Raw genomic sequence first — 20284 nt, forward strand, 5'->3', positions numbered from 1 at the left:
CACCGATCCTATTGTTTTCTATTTAAAGAAAGAAAAAATAACAAATCTTGAAATCCTTGACATAATTTAATTACAAAAGTAATTAATCCATAGCACAGGGATATCAATATGGCAACAATACAACATGTGTTCTTGAATAAATGTATAATAAATGTATATACATTATACCTAAATACAATGTGTATCATAGAGCTTTTATTTTCAATTGATTATTTTCCACAAACATTTTGTTAAATGTTATTTTATTTGTCGGTGGGGTTGATTTTGAACAAATGTTTTATATCACGCAATTATTGTCTAGTCATAAATATTGATATACTTGGTAATTACAATTGTTGATTTTTATGTAGATACGTGATACTTTATACACATATTTATCGGTAAAAATCAGCAAACCGTTAAAGCAATACAGCAAAACCAAAATCATTGCATTTTTTTAACTCGTTAGTGATTTTAAGATACATTTAGCCTGGACATAAGTGGACTTTTGGGAGCTTGATTAACTTGAATGTGAGGGGGGGGGCGTAAATCTGGCTATGAAAATCTTATTTCAAATTGGCAAATGATTTGAAAATTCTAAAAACTATTTTGATAAATCATTACATAATTTTTAGTTAAATTGGTCACGGTGGGTAGCCCCACTTAACGTATCTACGTCAATTGATCCGTATAATATAGTGAATTAATATTACACTATGTTGTTATCCACGTAATCACATTGGTTTTATTATTTTAGGAATTATAGGATTGTTACCATATACAGTTGTGTATCATAATGTTTGTTTAATACTTATACCTACATGGCTACACGTTGCTCGACAGAGTGAATATTTTACGTCAATTTACGTGTTATTCTTTGATGATTATATGGATCGATAAAATTATCAAAAAGATAGGAATTTTAAAAAAATATAAAAAGAAATTTAATGGCAAATTATTTCATATATAAATAGTATATTAAACTATAGTTTTAACATTTTTAAGCACACAGTTTTACCAACTACAAAATCAACTTAATTTTTTTTAAATACTTATTAAATAATAACAAATGTTTTAATGTATTTCTTTAAGTAAGTGTGCCTAGTCCTTTTTTGTTTAAACATTTTGTCAGTTGAAACACAAATACATTTATTTACTACTTTATTAAATAGGTACGGGATATGGCTCTCTAAAGCTTAATTTTAGTTTTAATTAAAGTTAAATACACAGTGGCGTATATAGAAATAATTTTTGGGGTGGGCTATAGTGGATAGAAACTAGCAAATGATCTATTACTTAGAGGCTACTAACTACTACCTATATATTTGAAATTGTCTATAAATATATTCGTATTTGTTATTTTTCAACAGGCTATGAAATATTATAACTTATAATAGTACTTAATAAAATATATTGTTGTTCTATTTAAAAATACTTTAATTTCGGTGAGGGGGGGGGGCTGTAGCCCACTAGACCCACACCTTATTCGCCACTGTATACAGATGATTCCGCCAAGAATGCTCACACCTTTTTTAATAAATAATGCAATTATTCAAAATCTGATTTTTGGAATTTTTAAATTTGTTTTTAGACCTTATTTTCAAACTTTTGATAATAAAATTTATGTACTACTTAAAGAGTGTTCTATGCAGATACAAACTTCTTTTTTAAAATAATAACACCCCTTTTCTATTGTAAAATATTTAGCAGATCATTTTTCTAAAAACTGACTGTATGACGTATCATAATTTATAATCAAAATCCAAACAAGTCGTTTTTGAGTTATTTACTTTGTGTACAAATAAAGATAAAAGATCCATGATTTATTTATATTTAACTAGAACGGGCTAAAGCCCAATACAAGTTATAAACATACGTGCAGTAATAATAAGGCGAATTTAAGAAAGCTGTAGAATCGAATAACAGTTGAAAATAATAGCACAGTTAATGAATATATGGGTAATAAAAACACAAATTTCTTAAAATATCTAATAATATAATTACAAAAAGACACATTAAAGTTAAAATTAAATAGATACATTTGGGTATCATTAGGTAGCTAATCTCTTGGATTAAATTAAAGAAGCATTTATAGCAAAGGTAGTTAGTTCTATGTAATTGTACATGTATGATATTTATATTTATGGTATACACTATACACTATAATTGGTACGTTTATAATACATCATTGTACAGTATATGCATTGCACTGTATTATACAAACTGAATATATTATTGCTGTGGAAAATGAAACTTGAGTAAATAGATATTTGTTTTTTGTACATTTTTTATATTTTTAACTTTTTAAGTGAATATATTATATAGAGGTTTGGGTAACCCCACGGGTTGCTTTTCATTTAATATCAGGTGGGGGCCACAGTAGTACAGAACCCCCCGACATTTTAGCACTAGTTGCATCACTGTAACAGGTAGGTATACTATTATATATACTATAGTTTAGGTAATATAAATCAACGAACGTATAAATGTTTGAAAAGCAATTTGAGTTTGGTGTTTCAAGTAGATATTGATAAAATTGTTATATAACAAAATAATAACAATTTTAATAATATTTCTTCGTGATGGTCGCCACTCGCCAACGGTACCGCGCCGGTAGTGGCCAGCTTCAGGATAGACTATAGTGGCTGGTTAGTGATAGCGCTAACAAGGAACAACTATTTATTATAGTGTGTGGTAATGAAGATCGAACGTGCCGTCGTTGGCATCTTACTGCTGATGTCTGATGTGGACTGGCAACGCGAAATGGCCACATCGTCCACTGAAATCCCGTATATACTGCAAGGCCACGGTGCACGTGGGCGGGGGGGGGGGGGGGGGGCGGGAAATCGGTGATCTACGATTAGTAGGCCGCGACGTTGGCCACCTCATCTGCCGAGCTCCAATACTCACTCAAATTCGAGGATAAAAGCAACCAAGATCGAGTATCACGAGTGTGGCTGTTTCCTGTCCACATCACAATACGCGCAACGGACCCGGCTGGCCGAAGAGCTGGACAACGACATTGACTGCCCGTATGGCCGTATACAATAAGATCACGAGGCAGTCTGTGTGGAACGACCAAAACGTTGCTCCGGTTGACCCAACATTTATTGCGCAGCTTGCAGGTGGCCCAGATACGGTTTTCCAGCGGCGAACTCCATGCTGCTGATGGTGTACAGCGTCGATGACCTAGACCGCGTGGTATTCTGGCTAACGTTACTCCTAGACGATCCGATCACTCGTTAAAAACATTTTTCCTTTTCCCCACATGCAGCTACAGGTCCTTAACTATATGATGAACCAGTAAGGTTCTGCAGACGACCAGCAGAGTGTATAAACCTGTTGTTCGTTAACACACGTAGTATATATGCGGACTTGTCAGGCGAGTTCACTCTCGCGAACAGCTCCGTAAAAACTCGGACGGGCGATCGTGGATCAGGAATTTAGGAATATATTACAACACTGCAGTATACCCGTCGCTGCAGGTCGTGCAGGACGAGGGCGCTGATGTTGCGTCCCAAACAGTTAAGTGACCGGCAGATGGGTATGACTGAGGGCCGTTCTTACAATATCCGGTAAAGTGTCGATTAACGCTAACCGACTGATAACAGATTTTTTTACCGGCAGAATTTGGCCGGTTAAGTGTCGGTTAACTTTAACCAGACATTGTAAGAACGGCCCTGAGTGTATTACGAGAACCCGTTGGCGCATCCGGTCATCGGACCCGAAGTTTAACGTACGTCCAACATGTCCGCGTTCCGTAATAGTGCCATACGAAGCCGAGGCCCTTGACGAGGTGCAACAAATCTGCAGGGATGTTCGATGACAAGTACAGCTAGGATCGCGCGCACTTCACGTTCACGTTAGGCACCATTTACCAAATCTAGACGAAGCATCGCAAGTGTATTATAGGACCGCCGACACCGCGATCGACCACCTGTTGCGAGTGACATCGACGGACTCCAGCGGTGGACGTCAGCACGAATGATGAGGTCAGCGGCGATATCGGTGGAGCCCGTCATAGTTATTACTTATTCCTAAAATAATAAAGATGATTTTGATGTTATTCCAATAACAAGTGCTTAACAATTTTTAAATTATCATAAACAATTAATATATATCTTTTAGTTTGGTTTTTTGAAATAATAATATGATCGATCCATAAACCCTAATCATTAAAACCCCGCGAACAACGATATATTATAAGTAGGTACATCTATTTAAAATAAAGTGATATAATTACATAAATACTTATACCTACATCCAAATATCCAATATACTCAAAATATTGACATAATATTCACCAATTTAAAGTAGTTCAATATATTTGGGTCTGGGTCCAATCCTGACATATAAAATTCCGAACTATATATATATAGATAACTATATCTGAACTATATACCTATCACCAAAAAATTTTACATTATAGTATATTAATGTTATATTATTATATTCCTTAAACGATATTTTTTCGAGAATTTTGATGTAGGTACATATCTAAATCAAAATTCGAAGTCGAAAGACTCGAACGAGTAGTTTTTGAGTTATATACCTTTGTGTACTTATACTTAATATATATTTGGTATTTCCTTTTTAAGATGTGATTATTTGACACATATTATTAGATAGGTGCCTATACTCATTTTCGTAAATTATAGTGTACCGACTACCGACAATTGCGCGTGGTAATTTCAGCGTACGTTAAGTTAACGCGGTAATTTAAGTGCACGAAAATTTAGTGCACACAAAATTTATTTCATTTAAAAATATATTTATATCTAATCGAAAGAATTTCTGTGATTTCAGTGCAACAGATAATACCTAGATAATCTGATATAGGTAACTAGACTATACATTAAAATGATTTAGTGCAATAACAATTGTGGTTAGTAGTTAGTACACACTATACACGTGTCCTGTATAACTATATTATTGTGTAGAAATCCTAATTTCCGAATGTCCTTAATCTTTACAATATATAATTAGTCAAAGAGGAAAATCAAAATTGTCCAGGGCGGGTAGGTGCGTTCATCAGGTAGTAAGTGCATATCAGTTTTGATATTAAATAAATATTGAACCTAACCATAGTCTCTTAAAAAATACTTTTCAATAATAATTATTCAGAATACAAAAAGTTAATTAGGTATTCATTTGTAAATATTTTATTTTAAACTATATTTTAATATATTATTTTTAATAATTTTTCTGGTTCTGAAAAAACTATTTTTTTAATAAATAATTATGCAAATACAAGTATTCAGAATACGTAAAAATTAATTACTTAAATATATATATATATATATTATAATATGCTTAATTAATTTAGTATATTTTATTAAACATGATGCGCTGATCTTCTTGTGCATAAATGTCGTATAATATGCGCTGACTTGTCTTGCGCTGAAATGTCATCGCTGAATTGTCGCGTGCTAAAATTACTGCCCTAAATTGTCACGGATCCGTAAATTATAAAAGTATACTACACCATTACAGCACTAAATACAGTTAAAACACCAAAATACGTTTGTTCATTTAAAATGTTCAATAATTCACTCAGGGTAAATACTAAATAATTTAGCGTTTTAGATAATATTATGAGTTCAAAACTTTGAGATTTTGAACCTTTGGCGTTGTAAACCGTCGTGATTTTGATTTTTTAGGATTTTAGTGTCGGGCTTTTGACCAGTCAGGTAATCACGCTTCCCAATATAATTATAGATTTAAATAGGTTACCTACTACATTTTATGTCAATCACATACCAAAATGTTTCGAATATCAATATACAAATGTAGGTAGTTTTAAGTTTAGAGTAAAATTATTATTTTTGAGACCTATTATTAAATATTTGAAGTGGAAAATATTTAAAAAATAACATTTTAATATTTTTGATTGAATATTGTCAAAAAATGCAGTACAATATTTATTTTAATAAGTATATAACGCACAAAGTTGAAAAACAGCATAGCCGCATAGCTATATTTATATTTGCCCGCGGGCCAGGGGATTATTCTACTTCAAATAACCATCCACCCCCAATACAAAAATCTCCTCTTATGATTATATTGTAGACTGCAGTGAGATGTTTCTAAAATATAATTTAGGTACATATTATTATTATAGGATTAGGCATAAGATAAAAATATAAAATACACTCGACCTCGTTACCTAGCAAACCGTGATTTATTATATGAACGCCTATTGTCTTACCAGTCAACGTCATTGATCCTTTGATATCAAATAGCAAACACATTGTCTTAACTCTTAACACTTAAAAACCAAAAACTCCTCTCAATATCATGATTATTATGAACACTTTATACCGAATACAAATTTTCTGTTAAATTGTATTGGTAGTAGGTACCTACATATTATATTATGCAATTACATGCTTTATAATATTATATATACGAACAAGTACGCATTTAACGTACCTAATCGAACGTGTTACTTTTAAGTATATAACTAAAAGTATAGGTAACTATAACCAGAAAAGTAGAAAATATAACTGTACGCAACAAGAATAACTGAATGACCACAGTTTTTTAGAACATTTTAATTTCCAAATGTTTGATTAAATACTCAAATACTCAACCTATATTATATAACTATTATACTTAGATGAGTACTTTGTACTTAGTTTACAATATATGCATATTATTATAGGCGTGCAAGTAATTATTTATTCTAAATTTGTTTTTGGGACCAAATCTTTGAGTTGAAATATTAATTAAAAGAAAGTTTCACACTTTATAATTTATTATTATTTTATACTGAGAACCAGTCCGTTCTAAATATGGTCAAATTACTTGCGCGCTATCACACATAGTGACATATAAATGGGATAGTTGTTTTAAATTTGCAGTTTGGCCATACCTACTAAGATTTTAAGTATCAACATTTAAGTTAAGTGCAATTGTCAGTTGAATTAATTTAAATGAAACATTATTTGAAGGTATTGAAAAACACATTAGAATTGTAATTTTGAAAATCTATGTTATTTAGCTTAATGTTTTTGAAGTGTTATATTCACTAAAAGTTTAGTTCATTATTTGGATAATATGAAGAGTGAAAATAAATATCAACAAACGTTGTTACAACGATTAGTTATATTAGTGTACGGTATCTACAGTTGAAACATTTATGCCCCTCCGATCAGCAATTTTTTTCAGTGATGTAGGGTTAGTAATACTGTCCACAACCGACTACAACTATATCGTCATTCGTCAATTTAGAGGCTTAAACATTTTTGAATATATGCCAATGATATATTTTATGAGAGTTGGTGGAGGGAGCCCACCGACATAATGTTATAAAATACAATAATGCACATGTACGTAGAGCAAAGTCTTATATTTAATTTAGATTTGAGTAGAATTTCGTAAAAAAATTATTCGTCTATATAATTATATCATTACAGATTTTAAAATGTTCTTATTTTTTTATTTTTACACATAAAGTATCTATAATTTATTATATAGATTATAATCGAGGAATTAATAGACACCTATATAATATATATATACAGCTAATAATAATTATATTGGTAATACCCTCAGGAACGCCCACAGGCCACAGATAAGTAGTTCACTAGGTGCAAAATATTTTTAGTGTCAAAATAAGCCGGGGGGAACTACGCACTCACATGCCACTAGACCCTAATCTAATGACACCTTTATGATGACTTTTTTAAATTATAAGGATTCATTATTTATATTGATTACGTAATTAATTAGATACTTACCCAGTGGCGCAAATAAGTGGCGTAAAATCACTCAAAGACCCCTCAAAAATAATAGTATACCATTCTTAAAAATATGTAGGTACATTATAAATTATAATAAAAAAAAATGTGTTGGGGCTTGAGCCCCCCTAAACATTTTTCCTATTTGCGCCACTGTACTTACCTACATAATGATTAATATAAATTGGTTATTAATTGTACCTAATATAAAATAATTAATTATTTGGAAAAATATACCATTTGATGAATAAGCAATACATTTTATTGATAAATTAGTTTCATTTTTAATATTATAATATTGGTGAGTTTTACAAGTGTACTATAATAATTATAATTAATTATACTAACATAATATTTTATTTTTATACAGTATGTATACACCAATATAATATTATTATAACGAGTTTATCGAATATGCCCATAATAATGTATCACAGTTAAGGGGCCTCGCAACTACTGTAAATCTCAAAATCTTAAGTTTTGACAAAATTAAAGTTAGTCTACATTGTCCGATTTTTATTCTGAAAAAAATTTGAACTCGACAGAGAATTGTCTATAGATGATAGATCGTACGGAACTTTTGTAAAAATTAAATCTTATATTATTGTGAACCGTAATTGATTAAAAATTGCCTAAATGTTGCCCCTTAAATAATAGCCATAGCGAGGCCTCTTAACAAAATTAAAAATAATATTATTAATGACCAAAATAAATGCATTAATAGACGCGTGGTATTACCATTCTTTCGTGATTGTACCAAGTACTATAGTGCGAAAGATGACGGTTTCTTATAATAGGTATTTACTAGAATCATAAACATAAATTTTAAGAAAGAATTTAAAAAAAAAACACCACCTGCCCCCTCTTCCGGGTGTGCCTGAATACCCCTGTATACTAATAAGACATTAATTGTATTGATTACTTAGGAAGGTTGTACTAATAGATACTATAATATATTATTCCACAAAATGACAAAATATGTTGAATCTATCAAGTTTGGGATGGGGAGGTGCAACATTTTTTAATTTGGATGCTGCGTACTTATCATTTTTACGCTCAAAGTATAAAAGTTCTTGTTCTACTTTAAAAAAATTCAGGAGGGATTATGTTACTCTAGACCTCCCCCCCCCAAGTTATGGCATTTAATGGGTATATTTTGGATAAAATTAACCAATAATATCAAATTACAATCCCTTAGAAAACTATGATAATATTGTAATACTTACCTTAGTCGTAAAGATAAACCGACGACGGTAATGTATCTTTGGTAGTCGTGTGCAACGCCTTTGCATTATAATTTTACAATCATAAAAATATTATATTATAATATGATATTAATTTATGATCATCTATATAAATGTAATATTATTAAATAATATTACATTTATAAATTTTATTAGATAAATTCGACCGCGATTTCGGTTCCACACATCCATTCTTCAATTCTTACAATGTCGGGTCCGGTATACTGATCAGACGATCACTATTTAAACGTCTGTATACTGCTCAAGCGTCAAAAACAAGAATACGAGTTCGAAATACGAATCGAAAAATAAACTACACCAACAGCGCAATCGTAAAATGTATTTTTGTTTTGCTCTACGGATTGATAGGTACACTTGAATTTTTGATTATCCATTCTGAGTTTCTCAAGGTGGGCGCGAACAGTCTTTCACGCAACAGATTACAAAACAATATAATACAAGTGCGTCGTAAATAGAAAACGAAAAACAAGCACATCCAACAATAATAATATAAATCCGCAAAGTAAGTATATTATACCAATTACCAGCGGCAGTGGCAACTAAAACTTGGTAGAATTATTTACGTTTAACTGCCTCTGCAAATATAAACGAATGACGTCCTATGGTGCGCTGACCGTTCGCCGAATCCATTAAAAAGCGGCGGACGAACCGACGACGCAATAGGTATATAACTAAGATGGCGGGTGCCGACGAGGGATTTGGTTATTATAGTGTAGTCGTTGTGTATACAATAATATTTATTATTGTAGGTGCACTGTACACGCCATTGGTGTTTGGAGGAGTTTTTACAATTCAGAATGAGATTTACACATATTTTTTAGTAGTTAGACAGTTATATTTAAATTATAGGTAGGTATGTTGTATGTATCGTTTATGGGAAACTGCTGGTTTCCCAGGTACACGATTCGTTCGAAATATTTTACGAGTACGCGATTCGAAAGCATTGTGTAACGCCGAGTGGCGGCAATCACGTCCAAGCATGAATAAGCGCTCTCCACGTGAAACGAGTATTCAACGAAAAAAATAGAAGTTCAAGATGTAATCGGAATTTAAAATACTCTTAAAACTTTCGAGATGACGTGTTCATAAATACATTTTAAGTTGTTTTAAAACCTTATAGCTATCGCTGTGTTTATCCTTATAATTATGTATATAGGTACATGCGTGTAAAATTATCATAGGCATTACAACGTAATTTATTACAACGTCAAATAGATTTAAATCATAAAATAAACATTTTTTAGTCTGCAGAACATATGGGTATACAAAAACAAAAGATGAAAAATGCAGTTACTTTCCGTAAATATCACAATAAATTTGGATTAAAGCAATAATATATTTGCTATAGACGGTATATTATATTTATTTGAAGAATGATTTTGAAAAAATTTTGTAATTTTCTCCATTTATAAGATAAGCTTATACGATATAACAAACAATTTTCTTATCATAATAGTAAATTATGTTTCGTAACTATGAAATTAGAAAAAATACTAAAAGTAAAAAGTTTACGAAAAAAAAAACAAACAATTAAGTAAACTTAGTAAGGTAAATACCGATAAATATTTTAATGGTAGGTATAATGTGTGGTTATTACGACATATATGTTACTTACTTATATTATTATATAATGTAAATCTGACTGTAATAAAGTAAAACTGTATTCACAATATCATCTAAACATTAAATAGCGTTTTAAAATTGAAAAAAAATTGTATATGTATATACAATGTACATGTATATACATATTATATTAATAAAATAAAATATATACACGGGTATATTAGTCGAATTCGGATAGTTTGTCGCTGTCGCGTGTTATAACTTATATTACACTTGATATCATCCATTACACACATACACACACACACACACACACACACGCACACGCACACACAAATATATATATTTCTTAAATATTAAATTAAATATAAAAAAAAATCGAAATTCACCATTCTTTCCCTTCCCCAATACGGAAACAATAAATAATAATAATGGGTAATTTATTTTTTATTTTTAGTGCGTGGGCGATGCCTTCTTCATCACGACCTCCACTGCAGAAACGCAGTCGTTTCTAGCGGCGTACGCACATACGGAGAGGGTGGTGCGGTATCCCCGGTATAGTAATAGTATGGTAATATTATAGTCGTGGTCGTGGTCGTATGGTGGTGAATTGTAAGTTAAGTGGGCAGTGTGGCATCTCCGTTGTTTGTCTTTTTCCCATTCGTACTGTCACCAGCTCCGATGTCGTCTTTCACATCATCCCTGAATCGGTCCTCCAGAAATCCCGGTTCCTAGAAGATAAGACGTACGACGTTAGTGAATTTAAAGTAATATTGTCCCGCCGATCGATTTGATATCATTATTTTTGCGTACCACTGCATAATATCAGCAAATTTCGTATGCCAATAAATTGGAGAAATTTGCAAATGTATATACATGCTGATGAAATGCAGCTTGCATGTAGTGCATTAAAAATAATAATAATAATAGTTTAAATATATGATGGTACTACAAAATTAAAAAAAATTAACAAAGTATATATAGCATTATATTATTTTATGTACCTAAGTGCGTATTATTTACATTAAGCCAAATATTAATATTATACGATGAAATGAAGGTGTTATAAAAACAAAAGTCCGCACATGCCACAACTTTATAACCAGGGTCCGGTTTTTATGTTAAAAATATTATTATATTTCAAAATATGATGCTTACAAACTGTAAATAAAACCTACAAATATGAAATATTCAACTTTAAAAATGAGATAAATATTCAAGAAATCAAAAATAATCATCTAACGTAAAAAACATTTGCTTTAATAAATTAAATTAAATTAAATTAAAAATAGCACGTCACTTGATAGTTAAACTGAGTGTGTAAATAATTATTGGATATACAATTAATGAGACCAACTAAAAACAATTGTCAATCAAAATCAAAATCAAAATCGATATCACAATTAAAAACCCGTCAAGTAGGTACCTAATTATCTAACAATTCTACAGTATAATATGCTCAAGTGTGGAGAACACTATTGTTAAAGAGTGTCACTGTATAATGGGTTTGTAGAATTTTAATGTAAACGAAATACGATTCTGAACGAAAGCGGTCTTAAGTCCTGCATGGTTACTTAATAGTTATTATAATAGTTAATAATAAATGTTTGTGTATTTTTTCTCCAATTATAATATAAAATACTGAGATATTTCCTACTTTTGACCCACTTAAGTACAAACTAGATCAAATTTACTATCAGAAACATCCCTAGAAGCCAATCAATTTTTTCAAGTAGAAAAATATCTCCAGATACAAAAAAACATAATATTATCATTATATATACAATCAATACAATAGTTTTGCCCAGAATCGAAAAAAAATATAATTGGTGGATAATTTAAAAAAAAATTATAAAGATAGGTACCTTAAAACATAAATTAATAATAATATAATTGAAAGTTACTATTAGTTAGTACATTTTTCTCATAATTAACAAAATATTTCAAGATACACCAGGGAAACTAAATATGGAAAAAAAAGGTACCTATGTATCATTTTGATTTTTAATTCCACCAAATTTCATAGGTACCTTAATGAAGTTGTGCAAAAAACATAAAAACCCGAACTCTAGTTATAACTTTATTATTATCAAGAACACACACCGTATTAGTAGATCTGGTGCCCGTGTTATCGATGACCGTAGGCACATCCTTTAAAAACAAAACACAAAAAATATATCATATGATTTCATATGAGTAGGTAGTGTGATGCACTGTCAAAATTAAACTACTATCCTAAGTTCAGCGATCAGTTTATTATAGTGAATACTAACGTACATATTTTATTGCATAATTGTACAATTTTATTTTAATTTTTTTCAATATACATCTAAATAGACAAATTTTCAGACGAAAAATTGAGTTAAAAAAATTAAGGTCAAGAGTCGACATCGCATACCTCATGCATTCAGGTGAACGCGATAATAATTATTATGGTAACTTTAATAAACTATACCCTACGGATTGAATAATAAGCCCTTTTCATCACCCCCCCCCCCCATATATATCTTAGTATAGCGATGATGTTTAGTCTCAGCCAACGTCCTTAATATTTCCTAATTTACATATATAATATTATATTATCAAGTGACAAATTTTTCGGGCACAAAAAAAGTCTCGTGCGGGCAAACATGAAAAAAAAAACAAAACGTTTGACCAATTACAAAATAATACGTTAGTAATAATAATATAAGGAAAATAATATATATTATATTGACAATGACTCGTGTCTTTTATAACACACATATAGTCGCGACTTGCAGTTAAAAATGGCTTCCCCTCCAAATGGCACATACACCATTATGCGGTTTTCAAAAGACTGCACGTGTACGTCCCCCGCCCGCTTCACCCATTCACTAGAATATAATTTGGCAAGCAGCTTTTGAATATATGTTTTACTGCCACGTTAAGTTTTGTCATCCATGATAAACTTGTGTCAAAACTTCATATAGGTATGTAGAAACCTACGAGATCGGTATCAACCCACCGCCACTTTTTAATTGCTAAAATGCATTAAATTGTCAATGTGTTCAACAGTGGTTCCAGAAATTATATCAGTTTAGTAGCAATTTAAATATTATAATTTAATGATGAGCAAATTTTTTGAAATATTACTCGAAATACGAGAAAGAAAGATTTTTTTATAATATAGGTACACCAATTTATATTGATATAACAAGGAAAACTAGGAATAGATAATATTATGATCATATACTAACCTATATACACACATTAAACCAAAATTGATCTGTAATAGTAATACTAAAGACCCATAAACAAACTTTATCGTTGATTGTTACACTTTGGTTTCTATAGAATGTAATCCATTCAAGTGTCTACACTCATTATTTTAAAAATATTATTTTTATATTTTATGAATCAATGCAAAATAGAATTTTTACGAATTTTTTTTATCTATTTTTATCTATTTTTGATAATTATATTTTTATAAAATACCAACATCTTGTGTAGTACCTACCTATAGTGCCACCTGTTCACCGTTTAAATAAACTCAAAACACTTATAACTAAATTAACTAGTAGATCAAAATTAAATTGTTATGTATCAAAAAACTCCAAAAATATTATGCTTCAGAATATGAAATTAAAAATATAGTTAAGAAATGACATAAAATTTTGTAAAAATATAGGTACATCAAAACAGTTGAATGTTAAAAATAATTATTGTAGACACTTTAATGAATCATATTTCATATTGTACAATGCACATACAAATGTTTAGGCATATTCATTTAGGATATAGGTATTAAATATTTTTGATACCAGTGAAAATATATGTACAATATAAATTATTATTAATCATTGATACTTACAATATAGGGATCAAGCCAACTATTAATCATCATTTTATTTATTTACATTATTACAAAATGTCACATTTTAAATACAAAATATATTTGTTAATAATAATACCGACCCTTATTTTCATGTCAAGCAAAAATTTGTAAAATCAAATATATTAATAGACTTACTTTGCAAATAATTACTTTGTGTCTTTGGTTTTTAAGTAAATTCTAGAAAAAATTATTCAAAAATATAAACACATTTTAATCAGCATTTTACAAATTGAACTTTGAGAAACGAATACAATATATTTTGTTTGCATGCAAAACATTTTTTTTTTCAAATAAAATAAATGTAGGTATCTAAATGCCTAGATTGATATTAGATTTTAGCTATTTCACCAGTGTTTTAATTTAGGAGAGACAATATAGGAACATTACTTTAAAAATCATTTCAGACACATCTTATTGTAGCGATAATTAAAGTCGAAACTACTTTATTAACAAGTAGGATAGTGTTATGGTCAAAAACAAATTTTTATTTCATCAATTTTCTATTTTTAAATAAATTATCATATTATATAGGTAGTATAATTTATAGAGCATGTGAATAAAAATAAACATGTACCATTTATAGCATTTATTACAAAATAAATACCTATATTAAAATTATGAATTTAAATAATTCTTTAATAACACACTTTGGTCCAAAAATAAATAAAATAAATACTGAGAATCAGGACAATCGAGATTCTTCCAACATGTATAAGTACAGATGCAAGTCAAGACATCTAGTGACCTAGGAATCAGGTGTTATGATGTTATCTGAGTACATAAGCCCATTCAGGCCCACCTTACAACTGTTAAATTTATTTGTCGCAATATTACAATTAAATTAAAAATGTCCCAATAATTAAGAATATTATGTAATTTTTACGGTTTTAATTAAATTAAATATAATATCAAATTGCATAAAACAAAATGTTTATGTACAAATAATTTAAGACGTTTGGTACTTATTATTCTTAGAAATGTAATATTGAAGTATTTATAACAATTTATGGGGTCTGGATAATTTTCAGAGGAGTCATTTTAGAAAATGTATTCCTATCTAGTTGTTTAAACTATATTTAAATACTGTAATTTATACAATAAATAATTAATTACTAGTTTATTTATAAGCTGTATTTTTAGAATGTCCAGACAGACTATGTTATTCCAAAATAAAAAAGTTTTTTAAACAAGGTATATATAAGTTATATGTACTTTATTTATCCGTTTCTATGTTTAAAACATTATTTTGTATTTTTTTTGTGAAGTTGATTATTGTTGAAAATATTCTATTTTTACATTATAGTTTTTATACAGACTTTACAGTTTTATGAAAAAGGCATAGCAAAGGCCAGAGAAAGTACCAGCTATATTTTAAAAGGAAAAAATACATTTGAAAGAAATATTTATAATTTGTAAAAAAGCTGGTCAACATTTTTAGTCAACATTCAGGATTGACACCATTGTGTCTTTTGAAGTGACTAGTATCACTTTGACAAAACTTTTGTCCTATGTAACTTTTAAAATCCAAATTGATACGTAGATTAACTGTGTGATTTTGAAACTAAATTTAGTTAAAATTTGTAAAATAGTATTAGGTACCATAGTACAAAATATACTTTTCTACAATGTAGTTTTGATGACATGTACAATTATACAGTTTTAAGATTCGGTGTTAATCTAATCCATTTGTTCTGATAGGTCACCTAAACAAATAGTAGTTGTGCACATGTATTATATAACTGATACAATGGTTTACTATAGTATGTGCAGATTATTTTTTTGTGAAAAGACATGCAAACATTGAATTTTGATCAATATTCAGTTTATATGTATTAGATAGAACTTAGAATGCACAAATTATAAACAAAACATAACAGATCTAGTTGGTCATTGAAATCGAATAAATGTAGAAGTACTTATTATGTATAGGAATATAAATTGTATACGACACATACATTTATGAAACAATATAAGGTTGATTTAAATATAAACACGCTAACTGTACATAACAAATAATTTGTTACTTAACTGGAAAAGAATTATTACCATCAATACCTAAATAAAAATATATGTCAAACAAAATATTAAGAACATTTTCAAAACGCAAAAATATTCTGTACATTTTGTAAAAAATTTCACGCGTGTGCGTTGTATTAGTAATCATTAATTTTGTATAAACACAAAAACAAACAATGAAATTAAAACAGTTTAACAAAGAAGTTTTTACATTTTTAAGAGTCAAGAATGTACCGTAATACTGACACATTTTTGTTTATTATAAGTATCATTGATTATAAAATGTGATTTAATTTACACATTAAAGTGTAAACATAAAGTTTCAAACAAACAAGATTTAGTATTGGGATTAAAAAAAAATAAAAACACTTGATCTTCACTTGTATGCAATGTTAAACTCTTATTGTATGCTATTTTTTTTTGTTTTTGTTTAAATAACTGACCTGAGGCTTGGGACGATGTGTATTAACAGCCTCGATGGGAAAGTTGATTTGCTCCATTTTACAACCGTACGCCACAGGTGTGAGTTTTATCAACGAGTGCAAGGGAACTTCTAAGTACGGTAACTCTTCTATAAAATAAAAAATATATAAACTATTAACTGGTCATCTATTCACATTATATGGTTAGTCATAAAGAAATTAATAGCAAAAAAATAGCTAAAAGTATAGAATAATCTATGAACACAAACAACAACTGTTGACTTATTTAAAAATATATCACAACAATGGAAGTAAAGAATAAAATTTCAGCGACCAACCTGAATTTTTGTCCAAGAAATATGCCAGCAGACACCGGAACACTGCCTGATGGCTGACCACCAAAACGTTTCCCTGTCTCTCCAGCTCCATAATCACTGGTTCCAGTCGAGCAACCAGGTCTTCGTACGATTCACCTCTCGGATATCGGTACGCAAACTTGTCCTTGTCACGGGCTGCAAACTGCTCAGGATACTCGCGTTTGATCATCGCGTACGTTTTACCGTCACACACACCCTAAAAAATTTTAATTTAAAAAATAAATGTTCAAACATTCACCTATTGGAATTATAGGCGTCACATATAATGGGTCACACATTGATTGTGACTACTAAATCATATTCATTATTTATATAAGTATTGTGTTTCTTACGGCGTCAATTTCGTTCAACGATTTCCATCGTTCCTGTGGAGCTTGAACACCGCTCGCAGTCTGAATGGTCCTGTAGTGCCATGACGTCCACACCCGAAGGTTTTTGATATTCTGTTCGTTTATATAGTTGGCCAATGCGATGGCATACTTGACACCGTTGGGTGAGAGTTGGGAATCTCCACCAATTTTTCCTTCCTTGTTCCATTCGCTCTCGCCGTGCTGCAAAAAATGTAGTCGTTGACATCAAATGTATAATATATTAATAAAATTTCTATTATTTCTATTATTTCGCCTTGTAGGAATGCAGGGCAGTAAATATATGCAAATTCGACAAAAATAAATACAGTTTTCAAATGGAGTATCTCAGATTTTTAAATTACAAGAGAAAAAACTAATATTTTTGAGATAAAATATGCACAGTATATTGTGTATTGGCGCACTCACTCTGGTAAGATAAATGGTTCTCGGAATGATATGAATGTTCATCAGATAGTAAACGATGCGCGCCTGTATGTGACCTTCGTGCTTGCGCACCAACACTTTTTCTCCAGTATTGAATATCTTCATGAAGCTCAACTCAGACTCAGTTACCTCGTCCAGGGGTTCATACCGTTCCTGATAATGCTCTATCCGCTGTAAAAAGTCCCTGAGTGCCACGTCAGCACCCATGCTCTGGTAGTCCGGGCTGTTAATCTTCACTTCCTACGCAATAAATCGATATAATAGATAGGTATATACTATATTATATATATTATAATTTATAACTAATCGATAGTACACGCATTTATTATATATATATATTTTCAACTCAATTGAAAACCGGGTCAATGACCTAATCTTTAAAAAAATGGGTTACGAATCAAAAGAGGATGGAGACCACAACTGCGTTAAATATATTATATACTATCAACATATGATATATAATATACACAGGGCAATTATCCTATTTGGTATTATAATATACTATTAACTTTACCATTATATTCTGTTCGATTATTTTTGGGTCATCACACACAGATTCGACGAAAAATAACTTGAACCCTCGTTTTTTCACAACGATTTCCAATATCAATTGTCGACGCTCAATGGTCGAGTTCGTGGCATCAAACACCTACAAACCGGAGTTATATTATTATTATATAATTCAATTTCATTCAATGGTACATAAATTATATATTTTAAAAACATAGTGATTCTCTCAAACAGTATTAACGTTTATAAAAATATTTTTTTTTAACGAATTTTGAGTCATGGTATTAGATTTTTTAAAAAATCAATATTTTACGATTTCATTTTTTTATGAAAATTAAAACCATACATTTTTGCTAACATATTCCACGAAGCACAGTGTTTATATGAACCAATGTACAAAAATCGAATTAATAACGATTAGTTAATAAGTTATATCTAACTTAGTGATAAGTATTTGAAGTGAAAGACGAAGAAATATATCCAAAAACGTTCATACTTTTTAAGAAAAATGCCTAAAAAATAATCACTGTTTAGTTATTATGCTTTATGATGTAGGTACTTACAGCGACTTCGCCGCCGTTGTCCAGCCACGTGCAGACATCGTCCAGCGCGTCGATGGCGCATTGCGTTCGAATTGCCATCGCTTCAACGTTGTCGGGACGGAAGAACTCGTGGCACTTATACGCAGTGGTGGCATGACGCCGGTATTCTCCAAGGTTGAAAACTGAAATATTTTTCAAGTTCTCATAATACGACCGTTATAACTTATTAGCTAACACTCAAAACCAGATGCATCTTGTACCTATATGGCTATGCTAAACATAAATATTGTTATTTTCTCTCTATATTCACCTTTAGTGTTAATACCAATCCAGTTTAGGTACCGGGAAAGTTTTTTCGAAATGTAAGTTTTCCCTCGCGCTGGCAGTCCGACCATGGCGATAACATGCGGCGTGTTAACATAGTTTAGACGTTCACCTAGAAAATTCGAATGGAAATAAGTATACGTATTTCAATATTTTATACGCGAAAATTTGGTCACAATTTCCTTTATTAGCATGATCCGTCAACGGCTAACTTGCAGAGTCATATATATAAATAATTTAGACGAGTATAATTTTATTATACATGTGTATAATAGATATTATATAATATACCTAACAATATATTATACATGTGTTATATTATATTAATACCAAATTTATCCATTTATAAGTGTCTAAACTCATTATTTCAAAAGGTTTTAAGTTTTTTGAAAATATTCTTTTTATATAATTTGATGTCATTTTAAAACAAAATTTCTGAAAAAAAATAAATATTTTTTATCGTTATGGTTTTATTTTTATTATACATTTTGAAAATTGTGTACTTAAGATGAATAGTAAAATACCTTCGTAATGGTAAAATATTTGAAATCCTTATTAATAATATTTTTGAATTTTAACAAATAATAAAGTTATATCTCAATTTCGTTCAAATTTGAACATAAAATGTTCTGTAAAATGTCTGAAGTAAAAAAAATATTGTGCATAGGTAGGTACATATGTATTTTTGACATTTTTAGGTTTCTGTAGGAACCTATTGTATTTAAATTTTAATTCTTGCATATCTAAAGGTATACAAATTGAACTTTAAGTAGGTAATAGTGGAATATTTCAAGTTTCTATGATTAATATTTATTGAAAAATAACAAAAATCGTTATTATATGCAATATATACAATATACACATAGGCGCAAATAGCGTTTGAGATTTGGGGGG

The 20284-nt window shown here is 30.0% G+C and overlaps 1 protein-coding gene across 3 annotated transcripts; it reads right to left on the minus strand.

Annotated features, from left to right (window-relative positions):
• Positions 1 to 10153: 10153 nt before the first annotated feature.
• On the minus strand, positions 10154 to 19502 carry LOC100162819 (6-phosphofructo-2-kinase/fructose-2,6-bisphosphatase; the record flags this gene model as incomplete). 3 transcript variants are annotated; one of them, XM_016802762.1, is given in 9 exon segments in its annotated part: positions 10154 to 11280; positions 12653 to 12700; positions 16865 to 16992; positions 17182 to 17416; positions 17553 to 17771; positions 17997 to 18254; positions 18529 to 18663; positions 19088 to 19248; positions 19377 to 19502. In XM_016802762.1, coding segments are annotated over 9 exon segments (1424 nt in total), but the record flags the coding sequence as incomplete, so codon positions are not given.
• Positions 19503 to 20284: the final 782 nt, after the last annotated feature.

The sequence above is a fragment of the Acyrthosiphon pisum genome, chromosome A3, assembly GCF_005508785.2.
Source record: "Acyrthosiphon pisum isolate AL4f chromosome A3, pea_aphid_22Mar2018_4r6ur, whole genome shotgun sequence".
Lineage (NCBI taxonomy): Eukaryota > Metazoa > Arthropoda > Insecta > Hemiptera > Aphididae > Acyrthosiphon > Acyrthosiphon pisum.